At 34.5% G+C, this 24,574-nt stretch overlaps 1 protein-coding gene across 5 annotated transcripts in view; it reads right to left on the minus strand.

Moving 5' to 3' along the window:
- The window catches only part of AOPEP (aminopeptidase O (putative)), a 490,524-nt gene that overhangs the window by 375,667 nt on the left and 90,283 nt on the right, over window positions 1–24,574 (minus strand). For all 5 annotated transcript variants that reach the window (XR_004229430.1, XR_004229431.1, XM_031937724.1 and 2 more), the window contains exons 4-5: window positions 22,132–22,285; window positions 6,541–6,789 (exon numbers count right to left, since the gene is read on the minus strand). Coding sequence is in view for 3 of the 5 variants with exons in the window: in XM_031937724.1 (XP_031793584.1) it covers window positions 6,541–6,789; window positions 22,132–22,285 (403 nt within the window). In the remaining 2 variants the exon portion in view is untranslated. The remainder of the gene's footprint in view (window positions 1–6,540; window positions 6,790–22,131; window positions 22,286–24,574) is intronic.

Genomic DNA, 24,574 nt, shown 5'->3' on the forward strand with positions numbered 1-24,574 from the left:
ATGAGGAAAGGAGGGATTAAAATCCTTTCTCTCCTTCAATGCCCAGCTCAGGTGTTACTTCCTTCATGAAGCTTCTTCTGGTCTCAAGTCAGGTCAAGTCATTCCCCTGCTCAAACACCTGTAGTGGCTGTTCATTGCCTATAGGATGAAATACAAATTCCTTTACCTTGCATTTAAAGACTTCCAGAATTCAGTTCCTAGATGCATCTCAATCCCCATATGATGCTGTTGTTTATTTCTGAAGAGAACCAATTATATCACAGAATGATTCTTGACATGCACATGAATTGGATTTAAGTGAGGCAGAGTTGCACAAGTCATTAGCCTCACTTTCTCTTTTAGAATCTGAAGTCTAGTGGCAAGAAAAAGGATTGTTAATGGTCCAGGATGCAGTGGATGACCTTGGTGTTTTTGATGAATGACCAAGCTTTAAGGGCTCCAATACCCACTTCAGCAACAGAAAGGGTAGGGAGCACCTGAAAGTTTAATTCATGAATAATAGATATTATTTCAAGGAAAAGATGGCATCATTGGAAAGAAAAAAACAACTAGAAGATATCTCAAAAGGGAAAAGTTTTCTATGTATTATTCAGAGGAATTAGACTGAGTACTTAAATTCAAAGAAAGAAACAGGAAAAAATTGAGAAGTTAAGCACATGAAGGAAATAAAGGGATAGTTTTGTAGCACAACTCAATTGAACTATAATCCTATTTGATTATTATTATTATTTTCTTTTTACAGACACTAATTGGAGTACCTATAAAGAGAAATCAGAGCTCTAAGGAAAAAGAATATGTTAGTAAAGGAATAAAACAAAACAAACAACCAAAAAACTACTTCCTCCCATTCTCAATTTAAATAACAACCACTGAAAAAAATCAACAACACCTAAAAACTCACATCACAGTTCAGATACGAGAATTTATAAAAAATATTCACAATCTGCCAAATCAACTTGACAAACAAGCAGAGGAAATATATAATGAAGTTGGCAGAAACTACAAAAGAAAGGCCCAAAAATTCATTCAATTAATTTGACTACTTGTGTTCCTCTAGAAAAGAACCAATATCATTTTATCTTGCACTGACTGTGGGACAATATCTTTTTCTGATTTTAAAAAACAAAAAGGGAGTAAAAAGAGAGGAAGAGAGAGGCTTTGGGATCTACAAACCCTAATAAGAGTGATCTTAAAAAGAATGAACACACACACACAAAATCTAAAAGCTGTGAAACCTTGATACTTAAGATAATAAATGAAATTTATGACTGCTTCCTTTCCCAGCAGACAGGAGTACAATTAGAAGGCTAAAAACAACAGACTCTTTGTACCAACATGCAATGATTTGCTTATTCTGTTACAGATAGGCTGGGAGATAAGAATGAACAGTAAAACACCCTGGTTAACCCCAGGAGAAAGAGTAAGGAGCTGGTTAAATTTATCCTTGGGCATGTGCCTGAATACAGTTTATCCTCAAATTGAAGTACTTTAGAAAATTGCACTGGCAATAGACAGGAACTAGCCAGGAGTCCTCTACAACATTTAGAAGCCGCTGGTTATGCAATCAGGTCAAAGAAAAACAAGTAATTTATCACAGGCTGACATGGTTTTCCTCTATTGTGGACCTTTAAGTAAGTGATAATGATTTTTTAAAGCTCTCTGTTTACTCATTTCATTATGCAGCTGTAGCTTTCTGAATGAATTATTAAATGAAAAAAGACCTGAAAATGAAAGAGAGCAAATACACACACAGTACATTTTCTTTTGTTACACAACATGCAGGTCTCAGGATGAGTCCACAGCCATTGGAAAGGACACAAAGCAAAAAATTTTCTCATCTTCACATAGGGAATGGCTGAAGACAATGTGAGTCCCAAAGACCTTCAAAAATCCTGCACTGGGGGAGGGTTGGCATAGACTATTCAGGGCAGTTTTTCAGCACATCCCAAGCAATTCTTAGATACTCTGTTTGTCTCCCAAATCCTGTACCCTTCACATTGTAGAGACAGGGGTATTAGTGAAAATAATCTAAAGAATCAGACCAATCTTGACTCATATTTTACAAAGAAATACCAGCATCCATGAAGAGGTACAGGTAAGGGTGGCTCAAAATCCAGTGAAGTATGACATAGGAAAACAAAGGGCCTCTAACTATTTCCTTAGGATATGGGAGGGACTCATTCAGGCAGGAGGTGAATGATGAAGGCTATATTAAGTCCTCATTCTTCTTAGGAATGACTTTGCTTGGCTATCAGGTGGTTTTTGAAGCTAGCCATTATTTGTAGTTTGGATTCTCTAATTAATGGCTCTTAGTAAATATCTGTTATGTGAAGAGTCCTGCAAAGTCTCACTGTGAAAGGTTCTCTAGAACCCATAGTGCTCTTGGGATGGAGCTACCTCTTACATGGAGCCACCTAAGGAAAATGTGCCAGTCTATCAATTTCACTTACTGGCCTAGTGAAGCTATATAAGGACAGGAAAGAAAACTATAGATTGGCATGGCTGTCTCTGTACAAAGTGGATCACAAAAACAAGGATTTAACTTAAGCTTTAAAACTTGTTTTTTAGGTTTTGAAGGATTTGCAGATGCTTTCTTGTCCCTGTAATTCATGGAAGCACTTACCCTCATTAGCAAGTTCAATAAAGAAGCTAACAAGTTAAGAATGCTAGGAAAACTTCAATGGATATCTCTGAAAGATGAAGAGGGGGGCCGTTAGGTCATAGGGAAGATCCAATTTATAAGACATACAATCGTCACCATTACTAGCCAGTCAAAGTCTTCTCTACTACCAACAAAGGTCACAGTTCAACAGTTTGAAGTCGCCAAGACGTGTGTGCAGCTGGGAGGCAGAACAGTGGGGGTCATGGCTCCTGATTCAGTGTTCTTCCCACAAGACCACGCTTGTATCAGAACTCTCTTGGAGAGATACTTAGGCCAGGAATGAAAGAGCAAAAAGAACTTGTCTGGATGAATCCATAGTTAATTAGGCAACTGCACAAAACTACTTATTCAAGGTGCCTGATGACAGACAAATAGTAAAGTAAAGCATTTATTTACAAATAAAATCAGAGGTAAGACTGACGTGTTAAACAATAATCATAAATCTAATTGTAGCCTATTATTCCCTTAATATTATACCTATATTATACCTATTTCTACATACAATGTAAGACTGATGTATCCTTTTCATGTATTTTTTGTTTTTGAGATTCCCCACCAAGACAGTTGGCCAGTAAGAATTATAGCAGGGGAATCCTTCACCCTTTCTTTCACTACTTCACTGACCCCTTATATAAATAATCGATATTATTATTGTTGTTGTTTAGCATTTTGTAAGTGAGGAAGTTGGTACTAAAATCTGAATTTTTCCATTCCATCATACTGTTTCATCTATACAATGTAAGGATGAAACAGAATTGAGAAAAACAATTAGTCTATGAAATAAAATAAGCATTTTATAATAATAATGATGGTGCCATAATGAATGCAGTTGTTCAAAACTACAGAGACCAATTTATATATTGAGTTCCATGTATAAATGAATCTAAGAAACTTTAATTCTATCAAGTCTAAATATGCCCAATTTAAGATTTTTAAAAGCTTGTTACCTAGTAAACAAACATGTTTGAATCAAAGTGGAATTTTAGGCCCTGGAAGACTAAATATTGTTTAGAATTGAGGCAAGGCAAAATATTCCTCTTCTCTTAAGAGAGTGATTCATAAAAGGAAGATGAGTCAATAGGCCAGTGATCATTTTACTAAGAAATAACAAAAGCAACATTTTAGGTATAATACATAATTTGTTCAATTCACTGTCGATGTTTTAAAAGCTCAGAAACTTTGCAGTATTGTTCATGACAATGTTTATTTACTATCTTATTAATCATGTTGACACTGTTTTTACTTATATTACAGATGAAAACTTTTTCTACCTTAAAAAAATAAAGATCAAATCAAGAATAGATTAATTAAAAGTTTCATGCTTACACAAACAAATGATATTTAGATTTAAATACAGTGAAATCATTTTAGATAACATCCAAAAAAAGCAAAATCCTTGAAAGGCTATTAATAATTTACCTTATCTAGTTCACATGTGAACGTTCATTCAGCTTACCAAAAAGGAGTCCGAAAATCACATTTACTATAAATAAAGTCTAGCAACAAAAGAAATACAGAAGCAAAAGAGTTTAATTTATAGCATTACATATATGTTTATGTGTAACAGATACTCTGGGACAAGTTGTTACATGTACCAAAAAATATTCTTTGATTCCTCAGGAGTATTATAATAAAGAGTAAAATAAGAAGTTCAATGGAACATCCTAAGGTCTTTGTGGATGGATATCTTTATTCTGGGGTTTCCTCTGTTTTACTTCCATACATGGTAAAGACTCTTTATTCTTCAACCTTTCCTGTACAGTAGCATCTTTCATCACAAACAAAAAATAACTGGCCCCCAAAAGCAAGGTCAGTCACAATTCCCTTTGGCTACCTGTGGACTAAGGTACACAAGTCCTGAAATATCCAAGACAAGTAAGAGGAATTAACTCAAAAAACTAGAAGTAAGAAAAATCAAGTATTCTCTATAACTTCCAATAGAAAATACCACAATTACCACTCCTGACTCAAATATAGTGACTATGAAACAATTCCAAGAAAATATCAAGATGAGAATGAAGTTAATTTCCACACTCTAAAAAGAAAATCAAGAAAGGACATTTGGGGATTTACCACAAATTCTTAAAATTGTTTCCTTTCTTAGTTGTAACAACGATGTTTTTATCCCAAGTTATTATCATGACATTTTTGGCATTTGTAACCCTTGCCATCTGCCCTCAGGACACACAGGCACACTTTAAAAATACAGTTTAGTATTAAATCATTGAAAACACCTTTAAAATAAGGCAGCAGATACATGGCCTACCTGTTTGGACACTTTAATATGAAGAAAAAAGCTCTGCACCATGGCCTGAAGGTCAACAAATTATGTTTTTGACAAATTTAGCAAGAAGAAGGAGATACATAGAATAAAGCAATCTGTTTTCTTTTTCTTTTTTAGTACCATTTTTTAAATTTTGTAAACTCAGAATTTAAATACTTTAGTAAGTATCCTGAGAGCCACTGTAACTATCATGAGTACCAAAAAATATAAAACAGGCAAAGTTATCTCCCAAAGTGTACAAGTTGGAGATATTTAATCAAGAGATTTCCATCTTCAATATTTATTCTAATTCGAAAACTTCAGAAGGAGATGAGAAGAATAGTGATCAATAAATATTTTTTCATTATGATTAAACCCAATTCCTAATATATTTATGTAGGTCAATTACGAGTGCACATGACCAAAGTACATTATTCTAGTTTTTTTTTAACATATTAATTATTTCAGCAAATAAAGAATTAAAAAGTCAAGACAAAATCATTTTCCCAAAATTTTTCAGATTAAGACTTTTGAGCCAGGTTTTTTTTAAAAAACGGATAAATATCTAATAAATCTCAAAGATAAACCTTGATTAGTTCTTTAACACTCATGGATTTTGCTGAGAATCTGAGTATTTTTCAGTCAAAATACAGCAAATAACAGATGCACAGGGGCATGGAAATTAATTGGCATCAAGAAGGAACCTTGCTTTTGAGTAATGGAGAAAAATATAGTTACATGTTTTGATGAGCTTACTTTTTGTAGCCTTAATAAAGCATATGCCCCCATTAATGTCTATGATCTGCAAACAGATGCCTAACCACATAAAATAAAAAACCCTTGCTAAAATACCAATTTGCTGAGTGTCACGCAACCAGCAACCACTGAATGGAAACTGGTGTTACTAAATGGAGTTAGGTATAAACAAATTTAGTCAAAGTTTAGTTGGTATGACTTGTTTTTATATGTCATAATGATATCTTTCATAAACAAAGATGATATTAGTGAATCACCATTAGTAAGGCATACATTCTGAGCTGTTTTCCCAGGAGTGATGATAAATTTAGATTAATCCATCTTACATTCTTTCAAATATAGCACATTCTCAAATAGTTATCCTTGTGACAATGGCATCAATTTAAGAGACAGCTGGCCAGGGTTAAGAGTATGGCCATAGAACATAGTAAAGCTAAATAACATGTACCGAATTTAAAGTTATGACCATAGTCCCATTATCATGCTCTGAACACCTAAACTAACCTAAATCAAAGACTTGGTATAATAGAGAATAAGTCTCTGTGAGATACAATATGTTCTAAAATCTTAGAAGTTGTATGAGTTATTTTGTGTTTAAGGAAGTCCAGACTGACTCCACTATCACCTATTTTAGGCCCTTTTCAGGGCCTAAAAATACAAGAACAATTGGTGACTGAGTTTACATGAATAGTATCTGTAAGGCTATAGAGACAGAGATGCCAATGTCAGTTAGGTACAAGAAGCACCTAATTCCATCATTTAAAGGGGGTCCGGCGATTCCTGCATTGATAAAAATACTGAAAGAATCACATGAACCATCGATGGAAAAAACAGATTTTTTTTTTAAAAGGTAAATTACCTGGCCATCCCCAGACTTGCAAAATTGGCAGGGACAATTAGCACATCAAGCCTAGAGAAAGGGTGAGTTCCCAAGGTTGCATGTGCTGCTGAGAGGCATCGAGGAATAAGCTGAAGCAGGATCTCTTCACAGAAGTGTTGGAGACATTCTGGTGCAAACACCCGATAAGGAATAATTGCTTGAGAAGCAGCACCAGGATTCTGGAAGTGGCAGGGGTATTCCATGTGGCCACACACCCAACTGGTACACCTGAATGGGACATAAAATAAGTAAATTTTGTAGAAAATCTGATAATGATAGTATTTATGTTGGAAGAAAGTAACTTCTACCCTAAGAGGCAATAATATAGATGATTTTTCAGAGAAGACATCTCATTTGTAGTCTTGCTTTTTTAATGTCAAGACAATAGCTTTAAAAAAAAAATACAGGGTATCAACATTATTGATGTGCTTGAGTGGAATTGATTTGGTTACTTCAATCCCAGCTAAGTGAAAAGTTGCAATATTTTGTAGATAATAAATGGTGTATGTATATGTGTGTGTGTGTGTGTGTGTGTGTGTGTGTGTGTGTGTGTGTGTGAGAGAGAGAGAGAGAGAGAGAGACAGAGAGAGAGAGAGAGAGAGAGAGAGAAAATCCTGAGACTCAAAATGAATTCAAAGGAAAAAACAAAAAGCCAGGAACAAATTCTATCTTCAGTGATGTACTTTTAACTCCCATTATGGAAATAATTTTCTCAGAAGTGGCATATAATATGTGACCCAAAAGAAAAGAAAAAGAGACAGTAGAGAACAAACTAAAGATGCCATTCTGAAATTTCCTGGAATAAAAGACTTAGGAGACATTTGTAACAATTAACCAAATTAATGCAGTTATGGTCTTTTTCAAATGAAGACAAGCCTTTTTATTAAAAAGAAACCTATGAGCTTTACAAATGCCACTAAATCTTATTTCTATCAAAGAAGGAACATGAGAATCACTTTTGACACAGTCATTTTCAATCAACTTACAATAAAGGCTTGACAATGCAAACACTTTAAAGAAACAGATCAGGGCTCAACCTGTACCATCTGATCACCACCGGTTGTTTTCAGCTGAGCTACAATGAGCCTTGCATTTATGAAATGCCTTTTATCCACCGAAGTCCAGCCCTCAGGAGATTCATAGATCAGCTATATAAATAAGCCTCACCCATCACTGAAATCAAGTGGTCAAGGGCAATCAGCTTCCTGCTCTAGTCACATTACACTCTTGGGAAACAAAGAGTGGTGGTGCATAAAACTTTCATCTGGGATGAGAGCAGGGAGAAAATCTAAGAACAAATACTGAAATTAAATTCAAGCACAAAGATTATATTATAAATTACTCTTAGGAAAAATGACACAAAAACACATATTTTCAAATTAAATCTATCCTGTATATACTTATTTATTTTGTGTATCTATCCACCCATCTATCCATCTATCTATCTATCTATCTTATCTATCTAATTTTTCTTCTTATCCTCACTGCTCAGGGTCTGGAACATGGTAAAGCCTTAAGAAATGCTTAGTGAGCGAATGGATAAAAGCAGAGGCAAAAACAAAACAAAACAAAAAATATTTTAAAATGATAATAAGGACCTAAACTAGAGTAATGAAGTAGAAAAGGAGGGATGGAAACGAAAGATGTAGAAATAGAATTCACAGAAATCAGCAAATGACAAATATGTAGAGCTGACAGAAGGAAGCAGGAAGGATAAACTTTTGAAGTTTCAAGCTTTGTATGACTGGACAAATGATAATGTCATCAAAAGAATAGGGGAGGTAAGAGGGATATAAGTATCTGGCATAAAAGAGAGAAGACCGGTCTTACAGCTAATATCAAGTCCCACTTGTGCTATAACAGACTGGCTGTGTGACATAAAGAAAGCCACTTACCTCTCAGTACATTAAAGGTCTCTACATGTATAAATTGCTAAGAAGGTGCTGACCTACCTATATTTGTAGAGGGAGTTTCATCCTCTCAAAGTTCTTTTATTAGTAAAAACAAAAGTCTACTCTCTATACTGAGATTGCTTTATTTGTTGTACTTCTATCCTCACCATTCAGTATAGTGCTTGGTATAGAAGGGACTTGAAAAACACTTGTTGATCACCATCACTAGGAAAAATGGGCAGATCTTGAATTTTTAAAAAGGTAGATCCTCTAAGATATATTGAGTTGTGAGATGTAATCAGGAAATCTAGGTAGGAATATCTGGTAGGCAGCAGAAAAATTAGAAGTGGAGTTCACAACTAAAGGTGGAGTTTTGGCAGTGCTCCATATGCAGATGATAACTAAAACCACAGAAGTATATGAAATCTCTAAAGCAGAGGTATCAAATTCATATAGCTATTGGCTACTAATGATCCATAAGGATCGCTGTGGCTACATTTGAGGGAATTGAGGCATTTGGGTGAATCACACTGATTCCATCTTGTGATTCAATTCCCTTTCTATTCAATTAAAGGTGTAATCTAACTTCTGTCACAGAAATTGTGAGAAAACCTTATTTGCATTGTTTGAACCTAGTTCTTTATGGTCAGGAAGCTGAACCATCTCAACCTGCTACTTAGGGACTCTTGAAGGATTTAGAGTATCCTGAACAGAAATTCTAGTAAGATTTGAAAACTCAGTTTTCTCACAATTACACATTTTAATATGTTTTATCTGAAAACTGACCCCACTGAATATAGAAACTTGTGAAGAATGGGACACCTCTTTCTTCGGAATTCAGGGAATTGTACCCGTTCACTTTCTTTCTTCCAACTTGTTAAGTCCCTTATTTTTTCTCCAATTAGAAATCAGATTAACTAATTTTGTATTCTGGTTGATATTTTTTTCTTTTAGTTTATTGGTTTAACTTCTTGCTTGTTTTTAATGCATAAAAATCTGTCTCCTATATATCATGCCAAAAATAAGAGAATCTACTGTACCCAAATGTTTTGGCATTTGGCATGTATTGCTTACTAAATCAAAATGCTCAGAAGTTCAAACCTTTGTTTCCTTAATCATTTCATCTTTCAGCAGCTACACATATTTACTTAGAAAATAATAAAAAGTCCAGATGAAAGAAGAGCCTAGGGTTCTGTCACTCTGAACTTGCAGAGCTTTCCATTGGGCTGACACTGACTGAATTTAGCTGGAATCCACAACTGTGTTGCTCAGTCTAGCCCCTAAGTCACAAACTTGAAGACCTCAGATCAGGAAGACAGGGCTCAGATTCTGCTATGAATCATATTTCTTTGAAGGTCTGGGGGAGTGAGATATGGAGGAAATGAAGACTTTCAGGTACTAGAGCCTAGTCCAAACTGTCCCTGAGATCCCTAGAATGATGTAAAACTCAATCCTCTAAGAAAACAGCAATAAGTCTCCAAAGGACATATAACCAGAACCAAGTACAATACAGGCATTCCCCCTAAAAATATGCAGAGCCTAACTCTAACACAAAAACTGAAATCAGAAAGTAAAGCTGGAAGAATAGAATCAAGACACAAACTCAGAAGAAGAGAATGGGTCCCAAATTGTACATGCAAAGCTTCAAAGAAAGACACAGTTTGAGTCAAACTCAGCTAGAACTCCTGGAAGAGATGAAGAAAGAATTTTTTTTTTAAAAAAGGAGTGAAAATGATTTTATAAATGAAATGAGAGTACTAGAGGAAAAAATTATAAAAGGAAAAAAGTATTAGAGGAAAAATGAGAAAAGAAGTGAGAGGTATAAAGAAAGAACTGGAAAAAAAAAATTAAGTTTGGCACAAGAAGTTCGAAATCTTACCCAAGCAACATACTCCTTCAAAATTAGAATGAAAAAATAGAAGTTAATGACTCTATGAGACAAACAAAATAATAAAAAAAAAAAAGGCTTTGGATTTTAATGATTACATTAATTTCATATTTAACATCAATTATATTTATTTATACTGTTATAATACATTTATAATAAATGTAAATAAGTAAAAAATAAATTCACATTACTAACACTCTCCTCCTCCCTGAAAAACAGATCAAGGAGAGATAATTTAAGAATATTGAACTATCTTGAAGTCATGACCAAAAACAGCATTAAAAAGAGCCTACATATCATATTTTTAGAAATCATAAAAGAAAATTATCCAGATCTCTCAGAACCAGAATTCAAGGTAAAAATAGAAGGAATCTACTACTCACCTCCTAAAAGGAACTACATATTGAAAACTCTGAGAAACTCAAAGCCAGAATCTAAAACCATCAGGTCAAAGTAAAAATACAAGCATCCAAAAAAAATTCCAATACCAAAGAATCATAGTCAGGATCACACAAAATATAATAGCCACTACCATAAAGAAATGGAGAATATGGAATACTATATTCCCAAAGGCAAAAGATATAGGTTTACAGCCAAGAATAATGTATCCACTAAAATCGTATAATCTAGAGGTTCATAAATGGATATAATGAAACAGAAGTATTCCTGATGAAAAGACCTGATGAAAAGACCATAGCTTTATAAAAACTATGAAATATCAATTCAGGAGTCAAAAGAAACATAAAAAGTAAATATGAACAAGCAATCATAAATGAATATACAAGGATGAACTGTTTATATTCTAATATGTGGAGATGATTACATGCATCTTCTCAGAACCCTATCATCATTACAGATTAATAGAAGGAGTCTAATAAGAGCAGGTTTATAATTAGTTTTAAAATGAAAGGGAAAAGAAAAGGAATACATTAAGGGAGAAAGGTAGAAAAAGGAGAAATTATTTTTACAAAATTCAGATATGCAAAAAGAAGACTAAAAACCAATGAAGAAGGGGCAGGGGAGTAGGTAACACAAGAACCTCACTCTCATCTGAACTGGTCAAAGGTGGAAAGAATAGATAAATTTGAGGAGCCAAAATATATTTCATTCAACAAGGAAACAATAGTGAAAGGGGAAAAGGCAAAGAATGGGACAGAGGAATCTGAGGGAAATGAGGGGATTGAAGTAGCAAGTGATGGTGGAAATTCAGTGACCATACTGATCCCATCTTATGACTTAATTCTGTAGCTAGCTCAGATTCCTTTATATTAATTTATTGGTCCAATCCAATTTCTGTCTTGATTCACTTGTGGGAATTATCAGAAAACCTTCTTGTATTGTTTGATTCTAATCCTGCATAGAGAAGCTGTACCACCCAGTTCTTAGAGTTAATCCTTAAGTAAGGGTATACTGAACATATGACAGTATGACAATCAGATCTGAAGACTGATGCAAGAAATTTTCTCACAATTATACATCTTAAGCAACCCATTTGTTTTATTTAAAAACTGACCCCATACTGGTCAAACAGTTATAATTTTTATGCTTTTTTGAACGCAGTCACTTGCAGAGAGGAAAACACTTTTTTCCTCCTGAATTCAGGGAATTGCACTTGTTCATTCTCCCCTTCCCAAGTTGCAAAGTTCCTAATCTTTCCTCTACTTAGAAATAAGATTACACTATTTCCTTTTAATTAACTGGATTTATTTTATTAATTATTATATATAAAAGACTTGTCTCCCCCCATACTGGAGTCTAATGCCAAAACTGAGAAAGACTACTGGACTCAATTTTTGCAGCAATTGACATGAATTGCTTAATAAATTGAAATGCTTACAAATCAAATCTTAGTTTCCTCAATCATTTCATCTTTCATCCACTACAGAGGATAAATTAAGAAGAGATTAGTCCAAAAGCAGAATTGCATCAAATCTAGAGCATTAATGCTGAGAATACTACTCTTTCATCATCTTTTCTCCTTTATAAAAAAGGTATAGGAAACAAAAAGAAGAGAAAGTATAAAAGAAGAGGAGGGAAATACACAATAATAATAATTTCTGGGGATATCAATAGGATAAATTCATCTATAAAATTAAAGATGATAGTAAAATGCCTTAGAAACCACAATCCAGTAAATGTTGTTTACAATAAATATACTTGAAATAGAAAGATTAACACAGAGTCAAAATAACAAACTGAAACAAAATATTTTATATTAAAGAAAAATTTTCAATTAAAGAAAAAAAGGCAAAGATACTAATCATCCTCTCAGACAAAGCAATAGCAAAACAAAAAAGAGATAAAGAAAGAAACTACATTTTGCAGAAAAGCAAAATAGATCAATAGATAAATCAGATAAATCAAAATGAAACATATATACACCAAATAGAATAACATCTAAATGTTTAAAGGAAAAGCTAAATAAGTTACAGTAAAACTATTATTAAAATAAATTATGGGGATCTCACTTTGCTCTTATGAGACCAATAGAAATATTTTTTAAAAACACAAGAAAAATGTTAAGGATCAAAATAGTATTTTAATTAAGTTAAATATGATAGACCTCTGGAGATTACTGGCTAGGAAGAGAAAGAAGTATACATATTTCTAAGCTATGTGTGGTATTTTTACAAAAATTGACCACATGAAAGCAGGAGAAAAAAATAAGAATTTATATAGCATCTACTACGCTTTGCCAAGCACTATTTTAAACACTTTTGTCAATATTATCTTATTTAATCTCATTGATGTTTGGGCATTAAAAATATCACAAACAAGTTAAAATAATATTAAATCAATATTTTACTGACCATAATACAATAAAAATTATATTTAATAGTAGGTCTCAACAGTCAAAAGTTAATGAGAAACTAAGTAACTTAAATTATTAAGGAGTCATAACACTTCTTTGCTACCTAATGCTAGTTTCAAGGGCAGTTAGACGGCACAGTAGATCAAGCACCTGCCCTGGAGTCAGGAAGATCTAAGGCCACTTTCAGGCACTCTCTCTATCCATATCTTCCAGCAACCTTTTATTCGTTAGGGTCCATCCGATCCAAATTTATCACCGAATTCAGATTTTCGTAGCCTTTTTCTAGAAACTTCTAGAAATTCTTACTTCCTCAATGAGTTCAATGCCTGATTCACAACCTTACTCTTTTCTCAACTCCTGCCTTCATACTAATGGACTTCAACATATCTACTGATAGTACCTTGAATTATCTAACTTTTTAATTCTTAAATTTACTGAATTCCCATGATCTATTCCTTCTCATCACCTCAGCTACACAAAGAGATGATAATACTTTTAATCTTGCCATCACTCACCAAATATTTTCATATTCATGAACTCACAAATTCCTTTTCCTGATCAAAATCTTTAGCTTTCCATTTTCTCTGATGCAGCATGATTTCTCTCCTTGGTAAATCATCCTTAGTGAGACCTCCATTCCCTCTACCCCTCTCTGCTACTGCTGGATCTTTATACAAGGTCAGAAAGGTGGAAACTGAAGGACATATTCAGAGTAAGCCCAAGTCCCAGTTTAGCCACCAATTAGGTAAAAGTAGAGTCTCTCCCCTTTGGACATAGAGTTCACATTTCTAGTTATTGTTCTCTGAAATCCCGAAGAATATTGTGAGACAAGTGAGGCTGCAGGGACCTTTGATCTAGTTATTGGTCAAAAGCTTAAAAGTCTAGAAAATCAGGAAGCAGAACCAAGAGTCAAACCTTGGTAGGGAAATTCCCATAAGGTGTTCAGTAGGGGGTTCTGGGGCTGGATGCAAGTAGGGAAAACAGGTTTATTTAACACATGTGACCAGGAATAACTGAGGCAAGGGCTACTAAGCTACTGAGGAGAATCATTTTGGGGTAAGAAGTGGTGTCAAGGATTTGGTCATATGGAATAATTTACAGGATCCAAAACATGGTCAGGCTGGTCCACTATTTTCCTAGACCATTAGTCAGAATGTTAGTCATGGCTGGGGCCTATTACTTAGTCATTCTCACCAAGGCAAGAGTGTTTTTTGATTTGCAAAGTATCATTAGTTGATGCAGTAGAGTAAAAAAGGAATACCAGGCTAGGGTCCTAAAAGGGTCCTATTCCAAAGGTGTTTGAGTTAGGCCATTATGACCACTGCACAAGACTCCTTAGGATAAGTGTGCCAAAAGTCATTATAATTCCTCATTTCTTTACTAGGCTATTACCTTTACATTGGCTATCCTCCCCTATTTCCTATCTTAACCTTTAGTGAATGAAGCCCGAATTTTATTTTATTCCAACTACCTATCTTCTTTACTCCTCGTCACATATTGCTGAAAGGAGTTGGAAAAAATTAAGAAACTTCTAAAAATTGAGTCTTCTACAAAATTATATTATTTAATCTCACTTGGACCCTCACTACAATAAGGTAATTTTTCTATTCTTTCTTATCAATTTACAATCTCATTCACAATGTTCGAATCCATATCATTTCTACTCAATGCCCCTCTCTCTACACTCTTGACTGAGAACCTCATCTCATTGAAAAAACTGAGATCTGTTTATCAAGAACTCATTCTCATCTCCTCTCACTCAAAGATTTCTCCCAACTATCTTCTTCTTCTTTACTCTGATCTTTGGTAAAATGGTGGTCCCTCTTCTTGTCAAGGCAAAATCCCTCTGCATAAACCCCTGATCCCATTACCTCCCATCTTTTTCAACAGGTTGACACCATCATCACCTTCATTTTCTCTCATCTTTGATATCTCCTTATCTACTAATATCCTCTTTACTGCCTGCAAATGTGCTCAGGTCTCCTACATCCTTTAAAAAATATCTCATCTGATCTTACCATCCCTGCTAACTATCCTTCCAGATTTCTCCTCCCCTTTGCTGCTGAACTCCTTGAAAAAGTTATTTATACTAGGTGTCTCCATTTCCTCTCTTCTAAAACCTTTGCAGACAGGCTTCCAACTTTATCATTCCATTGGAAGAACTCTCTCCAAATTTATAATAATCTTCTAATTGTTCCATATGTGTGTGTGTATACATATACACATATAGGGGAGAATATATTCACATATGTGTCTAGACACACACAAACACACATATATGTGCATGTGCATATGTTTATATGTAAGTTTCTTGTGAGTAGGGATTTTTTACATTCTTTGTATTTCTATCCCCAGTATTTAGCACAATGAAGGCATATAATAAATATTTTCTGATTGACTGACTGATTGATGGATGTTAGCCAGTAAAAGACTTGGATATGTAATGGAGGATCATGTATGAGGATCAGCAAGAAACTCAATATGGCTGAACTAAAGAATATGAGAAAAGTTATAATAATGAATAAGACTGGAAAGGGAAGTTGGATATTTTTATTTAAAAATGGCTATAAATTTTCTGTACTCCAGGCCAAGTATTCCTAGTTTGTCCAAACAATCCCAATATGGCATGAATGTAAAGACTCTTTACCATTCTAATAGCTTTCGTCTAGACAGTCTCCAACTTAATAATGTCTTTTCTATAACATAGCAGCAGAACTAGTATGATATTCTTGATATAGTTTGATGAGGATAAAGTACAGTAGGGGTATTTATTGCTTCACTATTTCTGGATATTATTAATGCAGATTAAGATCAAAATAAGAATTATACTGTTCATTCACTTTGAGCTCATTTACCCTCAAGACATAACCTTAATGATCAACCCAACTCCACTCAATAACTTCAATACCTTTGAGGCTTTTTCATAATTTAGATTTTCCAACTTTCATCATTTTTTGCTGCCTTTTAGGTGACTTTATCTAAGTGCCTATTCACTTTTGGGCAATGAGTCCAAAATAAAAAAATAAAAAAAATTTTTTTTTAAGTGTCACAATGCTTAATGTAAGTAAAAGAATTTCCTCATGGTTAGTGCATATTATATTTCTATTCATAAAGTTCAATAAAATAAATGGTTTGGACTTTATCAGTCTTACTACTGATTTATCTACTAAAATGTTCAGCTGGAGTGGGCAGATACTTCATGGGGCTGCTCTTGGAGAAGAAAAGTTCTTTCTTTAATTTAATCCATATGAAGAGTGATCAAAAGTTCAGTGACCAATAAATACTGTGGCCAAATTTCTGGACTCCAGATGAAAACATTAGGCAAAAGAAAACCTGTAGCATATTAGACTCCCTGTAAAAGTTACATTTATGTGAAATGATCTGGTGGTCTTAGGGAGGGTGAAGTGGTGGGAGTAGCAAGTCAAAGAAGACCAGATGTGAACATAATCAGAAACACCACTATACTTGGCACTAAAGGATATCTTTGTTAGAAGAAGTAGCAAAGAGTCAAGGATTTTGTGAATTAAAATATGCCATTATCCTAAAACTTCTAAAGGAAATATTTGAAAAGCAGACTAGAAATACAACATGAATGAGACTAAGCAAATGTAAACTATATTAATTATAACTACAGCAGAGCATTTTTAGTAAACAGAGGTAAATCAATAAATGAAGGAAGGTTCAAGTCACATGTTCTCAGAATTAGATAATATACATTAGAGATCATCTAGGCTGTGTCGACTATGATAAATTAAGGTAAATCAAGACCCAAAGAAGTAGGTTTGCTTATAAAGCTACCACTTTTAGCTATACCCACATTTCTTTGTATCCACAAAATATTTGAAATTCTAATCTAAAATAGAAGTAATATTCTATCAAGTTCCCAAATGCTAAAAAATCTCCTCATTGAAATATACAATCATTTGAAAGAGATAAATCCAATCATTTAGACCAAGAAACAAAGTGAATGAAAAATGCAAGTAGGATGAGGATAAAAGCCCTTAATCTTCTCCCTTTGGCCTATGAACAACAAATCAAAGGTCCAACTCAGAGCCAGAGGTAGGAGGTATAGCTGGAGAACACACAGAAAGTTTACTTTCTTACTATAAATGCCCAGGAAAAGGGCATTCAATCACACATTTTTATGATCCCCTCCCAACCAATCACACAATTTTCCCATCAGCAAAAAACCTCTTACTTCTATGTCAAACAGCCTAAAAATAATTCCTCACTACAAAAAAAGAAGGGCTGGTAGGTGGCACAGTAGAAAAAGTACCTACTTGGAGTCAGAAAGATTCATCATCTTCCTGAGTTCAACTCCAACCTCAGACACATATTAGCTATGTGAGCCTGAGCAACTTACTTAACCTCATTTGGCTTAGTTTCCACATCTGTAAAATGAGCCAAAAAAGGAAATGGCAAACCACTCCAGTGTCTTTGCCAAGAAAACTCCAAATGGGATCACAAAGGTTGAGGATCACTGACACCTTTAATTTTACATCTGAGAAAACTGAGGTCCACTAAAGTTAAGGAACTTAATGATGGACAAAAAAATACAGAATACTATTCTTGCTGACTGTAGAGTGAAAGATACCACTTCACTGACTATACCTTCCTCCCTTCCCCATTTTGACCCCTTAGTGAAGTTCACTCTACTTTGTCCTCTTCTTTTGATTCCTTTGTACTTCATACTTTGTGCCTTGCCAAGCTTCTGCCTAGGATTAATCTTATCATCTGCTCACTATCTTTGTTCCTACTCCTCACATCTTTGTTCCTACTCACATGCTTCTAAACAAAGCTAAAAAAAAAATCTCAAAATCATGCTGATAATAAAGGCATGTTATGTAATTTCAACTGGATCCTCCCTATGACAAGGCAACCCTTTAATACCCTCCCTAATTGACTCAATATCCCACTTACCACAATGGCTTTCCAAATCTTTTCATCCCTGTTGAAACCTCTCATGGCTCTCCTTCCTCCTCCCACTTCTGCTGAGTTTTTTATATTCACATATTATATAAGAAATTGGTTCTAATTTCTAGTCATATGAAAAAATGCTCTAAATCACTATTGATTAGAGAAATACAAATTAAAACAACTCTAAGGCACTGCTACACACCCGTAAGACTGGCTAAGATGACAAGAAAAGATAATGATAAATGTTGGAGAGAATGTGGGAAAACTGGGATACTAATATGTTGTTGGTGGAGTTGTGAAGGGATCCAGCCATTCTGGAGAACAATTTGGAACTATGTCCAGAGGGCTATCAAACTGTGCATACCTTTTGATCCAGAAGTGTTCTCCACTGAGTCTGTATCCCAAAGGGATCGTAAAAGAGGGAAAGGGACCCACATGCGCAAAAATGTTTGTAGTAGATCTTTTTTTGTGGTAACAAAGAATTGGAAACTGAGTGGATGTCCGTCAGTTGGAGAACAGATGAATAAGTTATGGCATATGAATATAATGGAATATTATCGTTCTATAAGAAATAATCAGCAGGGTGATTTCAGAAAGATTTGGAGAGACTTACATGAATTGATGCTAACTAAAGGGAGCAGAACCAAAAAAACATTGTACACAGCAACAAGATTATATGATGATCAACTGTGATAAACGTGGCTGTTTTCAACATTGAGGTGATTCAGGGCAATTCCAATGATTTTTTGATGAAGAGAGCCATCTGCATCCAGAGAGAGAACTATGGAGAATGAATGTAGATCACAATCTAATATTTTCATCTTTTGTTGTTGTTGTTTGCTTGCCTGTTTTTTCTTTCTCATTTTTTCTCAAAAACAAACAAAAAAACCCTGATGATCTAAATAAAGACCAAAGCATATTTTTCACTTTCTTTTCTTTCCTTTTTTTGGTTTGTATTTTCTTGCACAAAATGATTAATAGCAAAATATGTTTGATATGATTGCATATGTATATAACATCAGGTTTTTTTACCATCTCAGGATTTTTTATGAAATTGAGGAAAATAAAATAGTAATTAAAAAATAAAATTCCCTCTTCCCCCCCCAAAAAAATCTCACTTGATGTATCCATCCTTAATAGCTGTCCCTTTTCATAGCTAAACTTTTTGAGAAGGCTTTCTACAATTGATGCCTCCACTCCCTTGCCTCTCACTCTCTTATAACTCTCTAGTTAGGTAATCTTCATTATTCACCTCTCTCCAAAGTTCTTAATAGTATCTTTATTCCCAAATTCAAAGGCTTTTTCTCACTCCTCCTTCTTCTTGACCTTTCTGCAGTCTTTGATACTGTTGATCATTCTCTTCTTCCTGACACTTCTCTTTTGGAATACTGCTTTCTTCTGATTCTCTTTCTACCCATCTGACTGCTCTCTCTTGTCTCCTTTGCTCTATCTTCATCCAAGTCATACTTTGTAATGGTGAGTATCCTCTAGGGCTCTGTTTTTGAGTCCTCTTCTCTTTTCTGTTCATATTATTTCACTTGATGATCCAATCAGCTTCAATGTTTTCAGTTGTCATCTTTACACTAATATCTCATATTTATTCAGTTTTTATGTTTAACTTCCAGTCTTTTAACTTCCAGTCTTGCATACCAAGTTGCTTAGTAAACAGCTTGAATTGGATGTCTGACACTCAGTATGTTGAATAATGAACTAAATAGCTTTTCTCCCCATGTCCTCCTTTTTTACTAAATTCCCAATTACTTTTGAGGTCACCACCACCCTTCTAGTCATCAGGTATAATAACCTATGTGTCATGATTAACTCCTCACCCTCATTTCCTATATTCAATCTTTTGTCAAATCATGTCAAACTTACCTTCATGATATCTCTCATATATACTCCCTTTTCTTCTCTGACATTGCCACTAGCTTGGTGAAAGATCTCATACTCAGACTATTACAATTCTCCCTGCCACAAATCTCACCTTCCTCCAGTTCATCCTCCACTCAGCTGTACCTAAAGCATAGGTCTGACCATGTCACAATTTCTCCACACTCCATTTAACGATGGCTTCCTATCACCTTAAGGTTCAATTTAAAAACATTCTGTTTGGTAGTCAAAGCTCTTCATAACTTGGCTCTGTCATAACCATTGTAACTAATCTTGCTACACTTTTTATCCCTCACAAACATAGTCTTTGATCTAGTGACACTACCTTTCTCTGCTATTACTCACACAATACATCCTAGGTAGCTAGGTTAAGTAGTGGATAGAGTGCTAGATTTAGTTTCAGAAAAAAATGTGAGTTCAAATCTAGATACTTTTTCAGATGCTTTCTAGTTGAGTGATGCTGGGTGAAATAGTTAACCTGTCTGCCTCAGTTTTCTCAACTGTCAATGAAAATAATAATAGAAACTCTTTCAGGATTGTTGTAAAGATCAAATGAAATAATATCTGTAAAATATTTAGCATAACACCTCATGCGTGGTGCATCAATGTTCCCTTTCTTCTGCTTCCCCCCTATATCTTGGCTCTGAGCATTTTTCTGGTGGTTCTCCAGGCTTCTAATTTTCTCCTTTCTCATCTCTGCCTCTTGGCTTCCCTCCTGGCTTTTTAAAAATTGTACTTAAAGTCCCACCTTCTACACAGTCTTTCACAAAATTTCCCTTATATTGAATATTTCCAACTTATCCTGTATATACTCTTATACTTCTATTGGGAAGATACTATATATTCATCAATAAGTAAATTTGTGATACAAAGAGGCATCAGGGAAGGAGGGGATGGTGAAAGAAATTTTTATTATTGTTGCCTTCCAGTTGTTTCAGTCCTACATGACTCTTTATGACCATAATTGAGATTTTTCTTGGCACAAATACTTGAGTAGTCTGTCATTTTCTTCACCAGCTCATACAGATGAGGAAACTAAAGCAGTGACTTGCCCAATGACACACAGTTAGTAAGGTTAGAGTTGAAATTCAGAAAGAGGAATCTTAGATGCTCCAGAACCAAGGCTCTATCTGTTGCACCACCTAGCTGCCTGGTGAATGGACTACAACAAATTTAGAAATCAGGAAGTTCTCCTGAAGAAAACTGAGGCAGACAGAGGTCATGCGTTTTACCCAGGGTCATTCAGCTACAAAGTATCTCAGAAGTATCAAGGCACTAAAGCCTTGAATAGACCTAAGAGTACCAAGCGGTAGAGGTAGAAGGGAGTGTATTCCAGGAATAGAGAATAGTCTATGCACAAGTAAGAGGAAAGAGAGAGAATGTGATGCATAAGGAACAGCTAAGTTAGGCCAAATTGGCTAAAATATAATGTGTGAGGGGGAATATCAGTCTGAAGAGAAAATCTGAAGGGTTCCCAATCCCAGAGGAGTCTATACTCAATCCTAGAGACAACAGGAAGTGACTGAAATTCACCACTCTAATGTCAATATATTTCAAGTTAAAAGGTACTTGGTGGCAATTTATTTTGAAAAATGCTGGCTTACCTCCATAGATTATTTGCTCATTATTAGTCTAGACTTGTAATTTCACTGGTATTGGGAACTCTTAGCTGGAAGGCTCCCTCTACCAAAGCAAATCAGCAAAAATCCAGCAAATTAGAGTCTTAAAGAGATGCCTGGAGCACAAAGAGATTAAGTAACTTCACCAGGTTAGCAGGCTTCTGGCAAGACTAGAACTCAGGTTTTCCTGACCCTGAAGCTGACTCTCCACTGTGCGATTCTGTTTCTGTAGTCTCTATATGTGACTCCATGGAGATATGTGTGTATGTATGTATGGGTGTCCTGAGTGTGATAAAAGGCCTAGTGTGAGTTTAAATTACAAAAGCTCAAATTTGCACTAAGACTTTCAGGCCATATCATACACATCTATTTCTGCATAAGGAATAAATCTTATTCCTTATTTTTCCAGTAGCATTTTATCCTGTTCATTTTTAAACAAACCTCTGATTAGAGTTCCTTCGCTACAAGGACTCACATTCATAAGGGCTTAAGAAAAAGGGGTTCTATTATTTCCTCAAGTGTGTATTATTCAGCAAGAACCCAAGCACTAACCTAGAGTCTGCCTCGGAAGATGAAAAAGATGTCACAGTTGATGGTTCATTCAGTGAACAGGGCTCCAGCTTCACTTCTTTCCAGGATCCAACTGCAATTGTGAAGGTAGATGCTGGCATTGGCATGGTCACATAATAATTCCAGCTCAAGTACCCTACAAACAAAGAGTGAACACTGGGTCATACAAACATAAACAATGATCTTAAAGCTGTATTTCTTTTCCATTAAACATAGCTGAAGAGGTGAGAAAGACAAACCAACAAAAGTAGCTCTATAGAGGTTATTTTATCTCTAAGGATGTTATTTTGGGTTCAGAAATATGGCTTACCAATTTGATGTCAGAGATAAAACCTAAACTAAAGCCGTTTCTTTTTTTCAAAACTTAATTTAATTTTTAAATCAACAACATTTATTTTCTCTCTCCCACCTCCTTTCACTTCCATTGGGAATAAAAAGAAAACAAAACCTTTCTAAGAAATATGTATAGTCAAGCAAAACTAATTCTTACATTAAGCATAGTCAAAGATGTTTGCCAAATTCTGCATCCTGAGTCTACTACCTTTCTGTCAGGAGGTACTTTATCTTGGTTTTCTGGAATCATGATTGATCACTGCATTTTCACATTTTAAATGTTTTCATTAATGTCTTTTGTTTTGTACATTAGGATGCTTTTTTTCCAGTAATCTCTTCATTATCCCATCCAGAAAGTCATCACATATAACATAATATTTTAAAGATGCAAAAAGAAAAAGAGGGAAAATCTGCATAACAGAGCAATACCTTGAAAAAATGTTTAAAATTGATGCAATGAACAACATGTGCAGACATCTTATCTCTGGAAAGAAGTGGATTGGGTATGTCTTCTAGAATCTCTTCTTACAAATTATGTTTCTTTTTTATAATTTTGAAAAATCACTTGATTTTTCTGTGTGTGATTATTCTTTCTGTTTAAATTGTTATAGTTACTGTGTTTATTTTTTTCTTGGCTCTTCTTACTTCACTTTGCGTTAGTTCTAGTATCTCTTTTCATGTTTCTCTGTATTAATCTCATTCATCATTTCTTACAGCACAATCTAATTCCATTAGATTGAGTGTACTATACTTTGTTTAGCCATCTATATCTACTTTGTTAAAACAAAAAGTGATGCTATAACTAGTTTGATGTACATGATTATTTTCTTCTTATGAGTGACCTCCTTGGTAAACAAGCCCAGGAATGAAATCTTCAGCTCAAAGTATTGTACTTTTGCATAATCCTAAATTGCTATGAATGGTTGTACTGTTTTACAACCTCACCAAAAATGCCCCAGTTATGTTCCCAGAACCCCTCCAAATGCCATATCCTTGGAAAGAAAATCATTACTAGAAAAATTTGATAAAAAAATTTTTTTATCCATTCAACTACTTCCTTGTACTGTGAAGATTTTTTGTTTCATACTTGAGTAAATCAATCTAGATTTTATGTATTTAGAAGTTATTGGAACGTAATTTCCTTTTGTCTCTTGTGTTTCATTACAAAAAACCTGACAAGATTTCCACATTAGTCATGTTGTGAAAGAAGAATCAGAACAAAAGGGAAACCATGAGAAAGAAAAAACCAAAAAAAAGTGAAAATAATATGCTTTAATCTATATTCAGACACAATAATTCTTTGGATATGGTCAGCATTTTTCATAATGAATTTTTTTTTAATTTCTTGGATCATTGTTCTGCTTAGGAGAGCTAAATCTATCATAATTTGGTCATTGCACAATGTTGCTGTTGGTGTATACGCTGTTCTCCTGATTCTATTCAGTTCAAGTAAGTCTTTCCATGTTCTACTGGAATCTGCCTGCTCATCCATTCCTATAGCACAATGGTTTTCCATTACATTTATATATCACAACTTGTTCATCAATTCCCCAATTCTTTGCCACCACAAAAAGAGCTACTATAAATATTTTTGTACATGTGGGTCCTTTCCCCTTTTCTATGATCCCTTTGGGATACAGCGCTAATAGTGATATTGATGGATTAAAGGGGATACACAATGTTATAGTTCCCTGGGTAGAGTTCCAAATTGCTCTCCAGAATGGATAGATCCAGAATGGAGTTCCAATCTTCTTACATCTTTTCCAACAATTATATATTTTTTTCTGTCATATTAGCCAATCTGATAGATGTGAATTGTTTTAATTTGCATTTCTCTAATCAATAGGGATTTGGAATATTTTTATATGACTATCAATAGCTTTAATTTCTTCATCTGAAAACCACCTGACCATTTATCAATTGGAAATGACTTGCAGTCTTATAAATTTGACCCAATTCTCTGTAAATTTGAAAAATTAAGCCCTTATCAGAAACACTGGCTGTAAAAATTGTTTCTCAGTTTTCTAATTTCCTTCTAATCTTGATTGCATTGGTTTTGTTTATACAAAATATTTTTTAATTTAATACATTC

The sequence above is a fragment of the Sarcophilus harrisii genome, chromosome 1 (genome assembly GCF_902635505.1).
Source record: "Sarcophilus harrisii chromosome 1, mSarHar1.11, whole genome shotgun sequence".
Lineage (NCBI taxonomy): Eukaryota > Metazoa > Chordata > Mammalia > Dasyuromorphia > Dasyuridae > Sarcophilus > Sarcophilus harrisii.